General features: G+C 42.6%; 1 protein-coding gene across 1 annotated transcript in view; it reads right to left on the minus strand.

Annotated features, from left to right (window-relative positions):
- NAPG (NSF attachment protein gamma) overlaps nt 1-13,544 on the minus strand; it is a 161,914-nt gene that overhangs the window by 82,472 nt on the left and 65,898 nt on the right. Inside the window, exons 6-7 of the mRNA XM_086964936.1 lie at nt 11,738-11,847; nt 10,949-11,015 (exon numbers count right to left, since the gene is read on the minus strand). Of these exons, the coding sequence (XP_086821062.1) occupies nt 10,949-11,015; nt 11,738-11,847 (177 nt within the window). The remainder of the gene's footprint in view (nt 1-10,948; nt 11,016-11,737; nt 11,848-13,544) is intronic.

The following is a 13,544-nucleotide window of genomic DNA, read 5'->3' on the forward strand; positions in this document are numbered from 1 at the left end:
ACTGAAGGAACGGAGTGCATCTGTACGGAGCAATTTAGCTCAATCAAAGTATGTTTAATGAGGAGGAGCGCCGGGAGGCAGCCACAGAGATTTTCCGAAGAAGTAACAGAAGCACACAACGACAGGGAGAGCAGAGCGGAGGGGCTCGCGCAGCCAGCTCTGGATTAACCCTTTTGAAGGAACAATTTGGCAAACTAAAAAGATTGTGTGAACGCGAAATTCGGAAGTGGTGGGAGGCAATCTCTCTACAAAACTATGTAGAGGTTGAACGTGTGCCCCGGAGACTAAGGATTTATACGGTCCCAGCATACGAGAATCCCTACCCACTGTTGTTAAAGGAATGGGCGGAAAACACTGCGGCGCCTTCGAAAGTAATGCTGCAAATTCTAATCAAATTAGCGTGGTGTGATAGAGACCAGGCATTAAAGGGCATTGCGGAGTTAGGAACTCTAATCGCAAGCAGCACAGACATACAGAATCAGGAGTCATTACGGAAGGCGATGAAAAAACGTCTTAAGGCATATGAGCAAAAAAGCAAACAAAGGAAGCAAGACAAATTTGAAAGGGAAGAGAGGTATTATCTTCAGGGTCGCATATTGACCTTTGCCAAAAAATACGATCAACCAAGGAAGCAACTATTGAACAAAAAAAACAAGATAACAGCTGAATGTCCAGAAACCTCAGAATCCGAAGTCACTGATATAGAACAGAGTGAAGAAGAAATGGAAGGGGGAGCTTCTGGAGTGACTCAGACAGCAACCTCTGCAACCTCTGTCCCGGTTCCTTTTTTAGAAGAGTTTCAGGTGATTTGAGAAACACGGGGAACGAAGGCACCAGAGAAACCTCCACAAAGAAAAAAGAAAGGAAACGTCGGACAAGAAGGGGCGGATGGAGCAAGCGACAATACCGCCTCTCCACGAGTGACGCGGAGCAAAAAACAATGGAACAAGAAGTAGACATGGCGACTGAAGTCCTTACAGTTGTGAACTTAACACCAAGAAAATTAAAGCCTGTGGAAGAGGAAGTTTTGCAACTGGGACTTAGCTTCTGCCCAACTAAGGCATCCGAGTACACACAAACTCGTATTGACTTATTCAAATTTGGGAGAAAACTAAAATTGATTAAGTACTTTAAAGGAAAGGATAACCTGAGACCAAGCCCGAATGTAACTAATTTGGACCAAACAGACAAACTAACTGCAGGAGATATTGAGACCCTGGCAGTGATGGAGGATCTAGCGGAGGAAGGTAATCCGGCAACATTGATGCCGTCGACAGCGCTAGAAATTAGCAGGGCTGGGATCATACAAGTGAATCCAGGCAGTCCCTTTAAACCCAGATCCAGATTTTGTCCAGTCATGCCGATGGGTTCACCGATGTGATCTTCTGAAGTAGAGAAACAAACAAAGGAGACCGAAGGTTAAACCGAATATGACAGAGGACCAAAGAAAAGCGATTGCGGATTTGAAAAAAGATCAAACCATAGTGTGTAAACCATCCAACAAGGGCGGTAATGTAGTGCTATTAACGTGCAGCTAGACGTATCCGTGAATAAAACGGTGGCCACTTGTATGGCACTGCTTTGTTCGTTGTGGAAGATTCTACCCATGCTCCCTGTGCAGGTTAGACCAGAGGTAGTGCGGAGCATAATTTTAAGTAGGCTTGACTACTGTAACGTGCTACTACTGGGGTCGCCTGCGACCTTGGTGGGAAAATTGCAGCGCGTACAGAATTTCGCCACCAAACTCGCACTTTCGCGCCGACGTTCTGATTCTTCTGCCACGGCACTCAGGGACCTTCACTGGCTGCCAGTCCTCAGCGGATTGACTTTAAAGCTTTGTGCTTGGTATTCAGGGCTCTTCATGGACAAGGTCCGTCTCCATTGCAGGACTTGTTCTCCTGGTACACCCCGTCCAGATCACTCCGTTCGGCCTCGGCTTAGTTGGTAGTAGTGCCCCAGATTCTGAGGTCCCGGATGGATGGTCGGTCTTTCAGGTTCACCGCAGCGAGACTGTGGAACTCCCTTCCGTTGGGTTTGAGGGGTTTGGGTGACCTCCCTTCCTTTAAGAAAGCCTTAAAAACATACCTTTTCCCTAGAATAATGTAAATGGATCGGCAGCTGGAAACATCATGTATGTGTTATAACAGTCTAAGCGCCAGGATGCCCGTCGGGTGACAACCATTGCGCTATACAAGTATGCCAATACATACATACATACATACATACATGAGTGATGTAATATGTGACGGCATCAGCAGTGCATTGCAGGCGCGCAAGTTATAGTGAGTCCAACTAACTATAACGTGGGAATTTCAATGGTTTTATGTCAGTAAAATTTCCAGCTAACTATAACTGGTGTCAAACCTATGTTTTTTTCAGTGAATTTAATAGGTTTTTTTAAATGCTAATTCCTAACTATATAATGCCTGAAAGCCCACCAGGAATCTCCAGTATGCGCCAGGGGACTGCATTGCAGAGAGGTGTAATGAAGCCACGCCCCTTTTTACACCTCTCTGCAACGCAGCCCCCGTGCATGTTTGAAGAGGGGGAACTAATTCCCCTTGCATGTGGGCCAACTAGCCCACCTGGAACCTCCAGTATGCGCCAGGGGGCTGCATTGCACAGAGGTGTAATGAGGCTATGCCCCATTTTACACCTCTTTGCAACGCAGGCCACTGGCGCGTTGGCAGAGGGGGGACTAATTCCCCTTGCATACTGGGGGTCCCTGGGTCATATCTGCCCAAACACCGATATTCCGAACGATTGAAAATGACTTTTCTTGAGAAACATTTGGATTTGGATTATCATGTCCTATACTTTGGAATTTTTGAAAGACTGACTTTGAGGATGCTATAAACTACTCAAGTCTGCCCGAATTGTGTGGGTAAAATTGATACCTAGTCACTTTGAATAAGAATGTACCTATGTCTCGTCTAACATTTGGAAGAAATATCTAGTTATATGACAACAGGATACCGACATAACTTGAAGGAAATAAGAACGCCCTGAAGAAGTTCTGTTGTACAGAACGAAACTTTTCGGCTGGCTGTGGTACATAAACTTAAGGAAAATAAAAGCATTTGAATATACACCAAGATTCAGCGCTTCAATAAGGACTCTAAGTGATATGATTTGATTGGACTTATTGTGCAAGTGGTGCTGTGCCAAACTTTGGAATATTCTCCACTACTCTCTACTACTTACTCACTCCTATTCCACTACTCTCAAATACTCACTCTCTACTACTCATTCTCTACTACTCTACTACTCTCTCTCTACTGCTCACTGACTACTACTCACTCTTTACTACTCACTCTTTACTACTCACTCTCTACTACTCACTCTCTACTTCTCACTCTCTACTTCTCACTCTCTACTTCTCACTCTCTACTTCTCACTCTCTACTTCTCACTCTCTACTTCTCACTCTCTACTTCTCACTCTCTACTTCTCACTCTCTACTTCTCACTCTCTACTTCTCACTCTCTACTTCTCACTCTCTACTTCTCTCTCTACTACTCCCTCTACTACTCCCTCTACTACTCCCTCTACTACTCCCTCTACTACTCTCTACTACTCTCTACTACTCTCTACTACTCTCTACTACTCACTCTCTACTACTCACTCTCTACTACTCACTCTCTACTACTCACTCTCTACTACTCACTCTCTACTACTCACTCTCTACTACTCACTCTCTACTACTCTCTACTACTCACTCTTTACTACTCTCTACTACTCACTCTCTACTACTCACTCTACTACTTACTCTCTACTACTCTCTACTACTCTCTACTACTCACTCTCTACTACACTCTACTACTCACTCTACTATTCACTCTACTACTCTCTACTACTCACTCTCTGCTACTCTCTCTACTGTTCTCTACTACTCTCTACTACTCACTCTCTACTCCCTATTACTCACTCTCTACCTCTCTCTACTTCTCCCTCTACTAGTCTCTACCTCTCTACCGCTACCTCTCTACCTCTACACCTCTACCTCTACCTCTCTCTACACACACACATATACACATATATATATGCATATATATGCATATGCATTTATATATATGTATGTGTATGTATACATATATATACACATACATACATATATAAACATATATAATCTGTATATCTATATAAATACAAATATAAATGAATGCATGCATATACATATATGCTCACAGATATGCATGTTATTTACATGAAAGTTTAAAAAACACTAATAAAAGCAAAGCTAAAAAGCCACCTCATTACAAACAGAATGGCTTTAACTTAAACGAGGGCGAGATCTATTGCATTTTCAATGCTTGTTTACTTTGGTTCCATCAAGAAGGCATTCAGATGTGTCACACATTTGCCATAAATTCTGAATGTTAGCACTCTAGTTGCTCATTAGATCACTGTAGTAAAGCTACTGCTCACCAGGGAAGTCTGCTGCTGGTATTCAAAGTGCATGTTTCAGTCTGCGTGTCAGAATTTTTTTAATGAAACAGAAGAGGATTTGAGAAGTCACTCAAAATGATCCCTAATTTTTCTTTCTGAAGCACTAATCATACTTTCTATGGCAAAATGAACCCCCTCATTGTGTTCCTTTTTAAATTAAATGTTTTCAGACTTACCACTTCATTCCAATCAAGATGGCTTCTGGTGTGCCATACTTTTGTCATAAGTAAGACTGTTAGCACTCTAGTTGTTCTTTAGAACACTCTGAGACATTCTGTCATTGGGCTATACTTGGGCTACATCTGGGTGATATTTGGGCTACATTTAGGCTCTTTTGTCTCTGGTGGCCATCTTGGGAGACTGTATGTCAGAATGTTTTAATGAAATTGAAGAGGATTTGAGAAGTCACTCAAAATGTGCCCTAATTTTTCTTTCTGCAGCACTAATCATACTTTCTATGGCAAAATGTACCTCCTCATTTTGTTCCTTTTTAAATTAAATGTTTTAAGAGTTACCACTTTATTCCAATCAAGATGGCTTCAGGTGTGCCATACCTTTGTAATAAGTAGGTCTGTTAGCGCTCTAGTTGTTCTTTAGAACACTGTGGGAAATTCTGTCATTGGCCAATACTTGGGCTAAATCGGGGTGATATTTTGGCTACATTTGGGCTCTTTTGTCTCTGGTGGCCATCTTGGGAGACTGCATGTCAGAATTGTTTAATGAAATAGAAGAGGATTTGAGAAGTCACTCAAAATGTGCCCTCATTTTTCTTTCTGCAGCACTAATAATACTTTCTATGGCATAATATACCCCCTCATTTTGTTCCTTTTTAAATTAAATGTTTTAAGAGTTACCACTTTATTCCCATCACGATGGCTTCAGGTGTGCTATACCTTTGTAATAAGTAGGACTGTTAGCGCTCTAGTTGTTCTTTTGCACACTCTAGGAGGCTGCAGTAGAACACAAAGGAATCAACTGACAGTCTCTGTCCTTGTTGGATGTACATGTTTTACTGAGAATGTCAGACTTCATTCTCACATGGCTGAGAAAGATAATGTCAATTTACAGAAAATATGCTTTCAGTTTAGCTTATAGATCCCCTTCCAAACCACTGTGGGAAAATCATGAGATATTAGTTTTCTTTCAAACATGATTCATGATATCACAGCAGAAGGCTTTTACACATGGTAAAATCACCTTAGAACACACCACAATTCCTAAAATGAGTATGGTACCATCAATAAATAATTTATAATGTAACTAAAGTCCTAAAACCCTCTATTAACTACAATGCTTTTTAATGAGGTGCTATCATGTATATTGGTCCCAAGATGGCTGCCAACACATCTTGGATGAAGTGCTGACAGCCAATCAGATCAGATGTGTGGTTAGGCTCCGCCCAGATATATATATATTTTTTTAACCTAAATTACTCAAAATCCACTGGAGCACATATCTTGAGACATAGCAAAGGCACATCGGGCTACAAGTCCCAACAATTTTGCCAAGTTTTGTGGAAATCCATTCAGCCGTTCAGGCTAAAAGTGAGTCCAACCGCCCTATGGAAATGAACATGGGGAAAACACGTTTTGGGACCCCCCTTTTATCTCGGCCCCCGCTTGACGAATCCCCCCCAAACTTTCAGGGAAGGAGCGCAGCAAGGCAAATTTAAGGAAAATTACAGGCAGATTCCTCAACCGGCGCCAAAGTTATTCCCAATAGAATGTTGCGGATTTCCTATAGAAAAAAATCCTAACTATAACTACCTAGTGGCGACCGCCAGTAGGTAATATATATCTATACACACACACACGCACACAGAAACACACACCACATCTGATTTCCCACACAACGAACCAGACACCGACTCAGGGAGGTTTCTGGCAATAAAGTATTTATTCCATAATCACACTGCAACGCGTTTGGGCATCTACTGCCTTGATCACACCAACTCATAAAAGATAAAACATGTACATAAAAGCCACATTAAAACCTTAAACAACCTTACTAAACATAATACAGTACAGTTCATTCCAAAAAACACAGTGTGAGCAATTAAGGACCTTCAAGGATCTTATAAAATGTTTATAAAAATGTAAAACCAAGCCTAACCTAGTTAACTAGACACACATAATTTTATTAGGGTGCAAGGCATCTAGAAACTGCCAACATCCCCTTCTGATCCGATAATAGCTGTAAATATATAAAGGCAGGGCGAAACTAAGTAAAACCCCTCACTTTTAAAAGTGGTAATAAATACCCTCTGCATAATAATTCATTATATTTACGGAATAATACCAGGTGTATCAAGGTCTGGGGTGAACTGTCATCACAAGGGCAGGTTAAAAGAGCATTGGGATCGAACGAGCCCAAAAGGAAACCGATCATTGTACGTATAGAGGCCAGACGAAATTTAGGAAGCAAAGATCTGTTCCTCGGATGTTTAACTCCTGCGAGATAAGGTTCAACACCAACAATGGATTTCAACAGTAAACAGGATCTGTTTGAGTTTTTTCTCCAGCGCCCAGGCTTCACTGTCATCTTTGAACTTATTTAAAATTTGTTCCTTAAAGAGGCCACGGTCGCCATTTTTAAGTAGATATGGGCGGTTACAAATATCCATGCAGTCTAAAGAATGGGTAACGGATTTTATATAGTTAATCTACAGTATCTTATGGCCATGCATGCATTCCATGCAATCCTCAATCACACTCTTGTTGAACCCTAGTCTCCCATCTACCCAAACAGATATCCAGAGTAACAGTGGAGCCAGTTTAACCTGATCCTCCGCAGAATTCAAAACCAGTACATCAAGGGTTGCAAACGAGGAGCTGTTGGGCGCAACTGCTTTATATAGCAAGTGTTGCAGTGAAAGTAAAAACAGAGGATCATACTTCATGATTCCCCAGTACTATGAACTTCTTGATCTGAGCTTTCAAGCAATCTCAAGCAGACAGATCACACAGGGAAGTGCTCAAACTAGTCATGCGCAGGCACTGAGCGGGCACACCAAGTGCAGACAACTGTAAGTTGTAACTCTGCACCATGCATATGGTGCTTCTACTCAGCTAAGGCTACTTTCATGTTTCTGATTTTTAGCTTCCACATCAGACTTGACATATGGAGCAAACCCTCCGGTTTAACTGAGCTTTATTATGGTAACAGGCTCAGACCTGGCAGAAGAGTGAGAAATTAATTCATTCATAACAATCTACACAAAATACAAAGCTGATTAACATTCTAAGAGAACCACTTGATAAGGAAAACAATGAGCATAAGAAAGAAAATACTGGTTATATGAATTCGTACTACTTTAACTCAAATAACGTTAGAACTGGAGCAGCAAATAGTGCAAAATTTCATAGTGGAACATATACAAGGTAGACAATGGTTTTGTAGAAAAACCTGGACCAAATTTAGCCAGAGAACATTCTTTGATGGCTCTTAATCAACTTTATACTGGAGAAAGTGTTTTAGAGTTGAGCTGTAAGTAATTCAGGCAGTAAGATTTATCGCATAAAGGATTCTAGGTTAAGCAAGAAAACCTTGGGAGGAGCCAAGATGGCGACGGGAGCGGACGTGTAGTCCCTCGGCTCCTCGGTCCTTCGTCCCTCGCGACGATATCCTGAACTCTATCCTGCCTCTGTGTGCTAGCGAGAGGACGGCAAGCGAGCGCGGCACTGGCTGGTGCTTCCGCCGATGTCCCTGCCTGGATCCCGGTATATTACCGAGTGTTTGGCGGAGTCCGTCCCTACCCCCGTGACCGAGACCAAGGATGGGATGCAGATATGGCGGCCGCCGGAGCTACGAGGGGTTGCTGATGCAGAGCGAACCTGGCGTTCTGACTGGCGCTTCTGTTTGTTAATGTATGCGCCTACCCTCACCCCGTTCACTGTGTGCAAGCCGACCGGGAGTCCTCGCGGAGGCCGCTCCTTTTGAGATCCACAGGTGAGGTGCGCGGCGCTACCCCTGTAATGGCGGACATCCGAACACCGTAGCCTCCCTATAAGCCTGCTAACGCTCCGGCTTGATTCATGTGAGCTATATCATTGATCGCCCACTGCTTGAAGATCTGCTCTGAGACGGCGACCTGAGTCCCTTTTGCTATGCGCTATTCCCCCAATGAGGCTGCTACGATGGCTGGACCGGCTGCGCTGACTACCAGCACCGCTTTTGATACGCACTGGACTGATCTGTGTGGCCCCGGGCACTATACTGACTTTGGAGCCGTGCCTGAGCTCGTGGAGAAGATGAATCCCCCGGCCGCTCTCACTTACAACTCTATCCTCGGTGCACTATACAACTTGCGGGCGGACATGCGTGAAGGCTTTCTGTCGCTGGGCAAGAGAATTGATGCCGTCACGCCCGGGGTGGATTTTACACCATTGGTCTTATTTCCTCGCCGAGATGCTCTGCTGGTGCTGAGCCCAGACCGGGCTACAATGTTACCTCACGAGTGCCCTATACCCTGGCGCCTTGACAGTGCTGGCGCAAGCGTTCTAATACCTGCTTTTTCCATCAGCGCTACACTGTATCCATCTCTTTCGGAACTCGTAAACTCTGCCTTGACTTTACTACCGCTGGGAATAGCGCCGCAGACGCAGAATCTGGTTGCTTTGATTGCTCACGTTCTGCTGGCCTTTCTTCAGACTTTTCTCATTTTGCTACACCGGTTGGCACCACTTCGGGACTTTTATGGATCTGGTCGGGAATGGACCCATCCATTTTGTCTTGTAACAACAGCTCCCTGCCAGGAGCGGCCATCTTGTTCCTTTGTTCTCCTAGTGGAGGTTGCCCCACGAGGGCACTGGCGGGGGAGGCATGAACGGTCTGGCCAGGGTTAGCGGACTGCACTTGGTAGATTATGCATTCCTGGCTAACGATATCTCGGACTGCAGCGTTCCTATAAAGTGTACGAATGTGTCTCTATATGGTCTATATGACGCTCGTAGCCCACTGCTTTCGCTGATATACGTGTGGGGAAGTGACGGACTGGGTTTGATTGGCGGGTGGGGACTCGGGACGGGCCACCTACTCAGTGCGTCCTGTTGCGATATAGGTGGTCTCTCCCTACTTTATTCAATGCTGTATTGCTATTCCTCTTATTATGTATAGGTTAGTAGATGTGGTATGGCTGGGGTGTCCGGGGGACTTAGTACTTGGTGGGCTCCTCCCCTCCTTTTTCTTCTTTCTTGGGAGTTTCCCTTCTGTGGGTCACTTGGGGCGACAGGCACGTTAGTGGGGAGGGAGGGCCGTAGTCTCTCAACGTGCAGGGTGGGGGGGTGGGGTCTTTATTTTTTCTTTCCCTTTTTCTGTTCCTATGGCCCTTTTTTCTCTTTCTATCTCTTACTTCTTTTTTCCTTCTTGTCTATCTTGGGTCAGATGGGGGGTTGGGTTTGGTTCTTTCCGGGGCGATTTTTGCGCTTTGCGTCTAGGTCTTATTATATGGTTTATTGTTTCTCCGACCAAGATATTGATTTGAATGCATAGCCACTGAATAATTACATCTTTTGCTCTTACTTCCCTTCAATGCGATTGTTTGAGGGCGCTTTTCCTCCCACGAATTCTCCCATGTAATAATGTACTTATTATGTGTCATCGTATCCTTTTATTGCTGCTATACAATGCTCCCTCTAATATCCTATTATACCGTGGACAACTTAGAATGTAACTCCTGAGGTGATATACTGACTGGGCGGGCGCCAATTGGGGCGACATGTATTTCTGCGCTTGTGTATCCTTACTGTAATGATTCACGTCAGTATTTTTATAATGATGGTTCATTTCTGGTTATCCCTTTCTGTGGTTCGCCCACCCAGCTACCCGACCTGACCTTAGGGCGATTCGTCAAAATTAGAAAATGAAACCTCTCTATCCTTTTCCTTTGGTCCCTCGCCAGTCCATTGTAGTGTCGCTATTTTTGTCATCTAATTTAGCACGGGGTACCTTGGAAGATTGTATATTGTCATGGCGGCCGGCCCGCAGTGGTTGTAGGCAGACGCTGTGTACTGTGCTTGCGATAAATAAAGGTTTTCAAAAAAAAAAAAAAAAAAAAAAAAAAAAAAGCAAGAAAACCTTTCACCAAAAGGTGTTAAAGAATACTCCTTAGATTACTTAAGAGGGGCTGAAGAGAAAAGTAACTGTATGACATCACAACTCTATACATCTCAATTCATATATTGTTTCAATTATCATAAAACTATAAGCAACTTTGTAGCTATTATAACAACAGAAACCTTAAGACTCCTCCATAAGCAAGCAAAACTAAGAAACAATCTTTTGTGGGATGTTCTGAAATCTTTTTATTTGAGCACAAGGCACAATCCTGTCACTAACCAACCATTTATTCCTCAGAAATATATAGCAAGACGAGGTACCTTGCACCTGTGCAAAAGGATTCAGGATAATGGAGTGGGCAAAACAAAGGAGCCATTAAAAAAAGTTATCGGTATAAGGAACCTATGACTACAAACAAAAATACTAAAATGCTGAAAACTCACTTCAAACACAGATGCAGCCTGTTGATACAGCTGGACAGCCTTTTCCAAGTTCACACTTTCTATTAACCTGTAAAAGCAACACAAATACTACTGTTTACAAAGGGCGCAAGCAGTTGGAAAAGCACTAAGCCATTTCAGGAGAACCCCACTTAATAGCGATATATATCATACTTATAGAATAGTTTTGATGTGTACGAGGATAAAATATATTACACTTATAAATTCATACCAACATTCTTGACATTATATAAATATTGTAACCATAAATCTAATACTTATAATGTCCTACACTACAATCTATTGCATAAGTTAGTTATCAAATATTCAAAAGTGATCATCCCATGATGTTTAATCACAGATAGGACAGACGTAGATCTTGTCAGTTTAAAATTCAAATTCCTGGAATGGTCTTAACAAATTCTCAATTCTGACAACAGAAAGTCACAGCCGACACATGTTTTGCTGGTAGATTCCTGCTTTTTTAAAGTTCTTCTATTAATTCACTTTTGCTTCTATGTTTATCAGATGAAATACAGATATGTGCAAAAAGAGATCTCTTGATATATCCAATTTAGTAGTGAGCTATTGCGATTAGCCTAGTCTTTAAGAACAACTCTGTGGTCAACATACTACTCCGTGATAACATCTCAAGATACTGCAAATGTTTATTTGTGGGTATTTTAGTGATTCTGATTTGCTGCCCGTGTAAGGTTCTTGTGTATACCAGCAATGCAAAAACAACGCAAAAATGCATGACTGTTGAGAAGATCAAGATGTAAGACTACTCACTTTCCTGCCCGCTCCAAGGACATTGCAGCAGTGTCAGGAGTACCATTTTCCAGGTACATCATGCTGGCCTTCTCTATCAACTGCACTGCTTCTGGAAGCCGCTGCATTTCCTGTAATACAAAATTAAACATACACCAACTTCAGACGTAAAGAATCCATCATAGAGTAGCAAAATAAACCTAGCAACTTGAAAACATTTTCTCTGAATATGATTTCAATGTGTATGAGCAAAGTCTTCAGTTCCAAACTAATTTAGGCCATAACTTTGATCAATGAACTGATCACACCTTCATACCTTGATGAATTTTAGCAAAGAGGAAAGGAACTGTGAGTTATTCATCCATGTTAAAAAGAAACTACATGTTTGTTCTCACACAAAAAATGCATTATTTCCTAGTAAAAGTAATTTGAATGTTTCTGTATTATTGATCGATTTACGTTCTTGGACAACGCCATTTTCATTTTTTTTATCTGGAGTATACTATTTTAGCTTCCTTAACACCATACAAAACCTGTACTGTTAAAGGTTTAGTGGCAGGATGCCAATTTCAGTTATGCTGAATTGTTCTGCAGTACCCCCCTTTTCAGTGGGATGGTATATACAGAGAAACTTCATGTAAGGGGTGAAGGTAAGAACAAGCTGAGTACTAAATCTAGCTTGTCCATGTCTGGATCAATATTGTTTTAAGTCGAGATAATGCATTTATTTATAGATTGATAAAGAACCCTAGACCACTTTCCTGTCACTTCAGGTTTGGAGAGCAATGCACGATCAGAGATGGGAGTCTGGAAAGGTGGGGTAGAACCAGTAAACATCATGGCTCTTGGAGGTCTGAATGCACAGTATCGTAGTATCCTCTTATCACAGTATCCTCTTTGAGTGTTAATATTTGAGTTGGTTAATCCCTGAGCAGCAGAGAAAGTGTTGCTCTGGTTCACACAAGTAGAAGCAGGCAATTCTAAATGCCTAACTAGCTTTCATTTTGGGGGCTTTTTTATGCAGGAGATTGACTTATGGTTACAGAGAGATTAGTCCTCTGTGAGCTCAGTGGCAGAGTGGAAAAGGCAAGGCCTTACTCATCTTTGGAACGTCAGGATAACTGTTTCATGTCCAAGGTGCTGTGTGGGAAGAAGTTCCAGAGAGTGGAGAATTTAACATTGAAAGAATGTCTCCCAAAGTGTTTATATCTGGTAGCATAGATTAATAGGAGTGTGATAGAAATTGATCATGGGTGGTGGACTAGCATATAGTGGAATAGTGGCAGAATGGGACAACACGCTGTTGCCCACTGGAGGGAATGTAAATTGGCCCTGGTGCCAAATGACAGGTCATTTCAGTGGGAGGGATGAGGGAATAGCAGTTTGCAGTAAGGTTCATGCCTTTTGCCTACCCATATCTTTCTTTCGTTGCACATTCATCTACACAACTTCTCATAAACATGAAGGATCACAACAGGTAGTAGTGGCTGTCCAATTATGCGCGGCTGAGTTAGCAAGACCAAAAGCTGGGTTGACTTAGAGGGAAATGGGTGATTTGAGTAGCAATATTCATTGCAACAGCACCATACAGACTGGCCAAGGAAGGAAGTGCAGGCTATAATTTAGCAGATATCAGCAAAATAGCACGTGAACAGTCTTGTGTAGCTCTTGGAGGGGAGCTTTGTTGTTAAGGATGCTTAATCAGGCCACGTGCAGTCATCCACAATTTACATACCATTATGCCTGTGGCAAGTGCACAGTTTTTGGTGAGCATATGAGACCAATTTCTGTGGCTACATTGTAAGGGTATGTATAAGATCTCATTCCT

This window comes from Lissotriton vulgaris, chromosome 4_1 (assembly GCF_964263255.1).
Source record: "Lissotriton vulgaris chromosome 4_1, aLisVul1.2, whole genome shotgun sequence".
NCBI lineage: Eukaryota > Metazoa > Chordata > Amphibia > Caudata > Salamandridae > Lissotriton > Lissotriton vulgaris.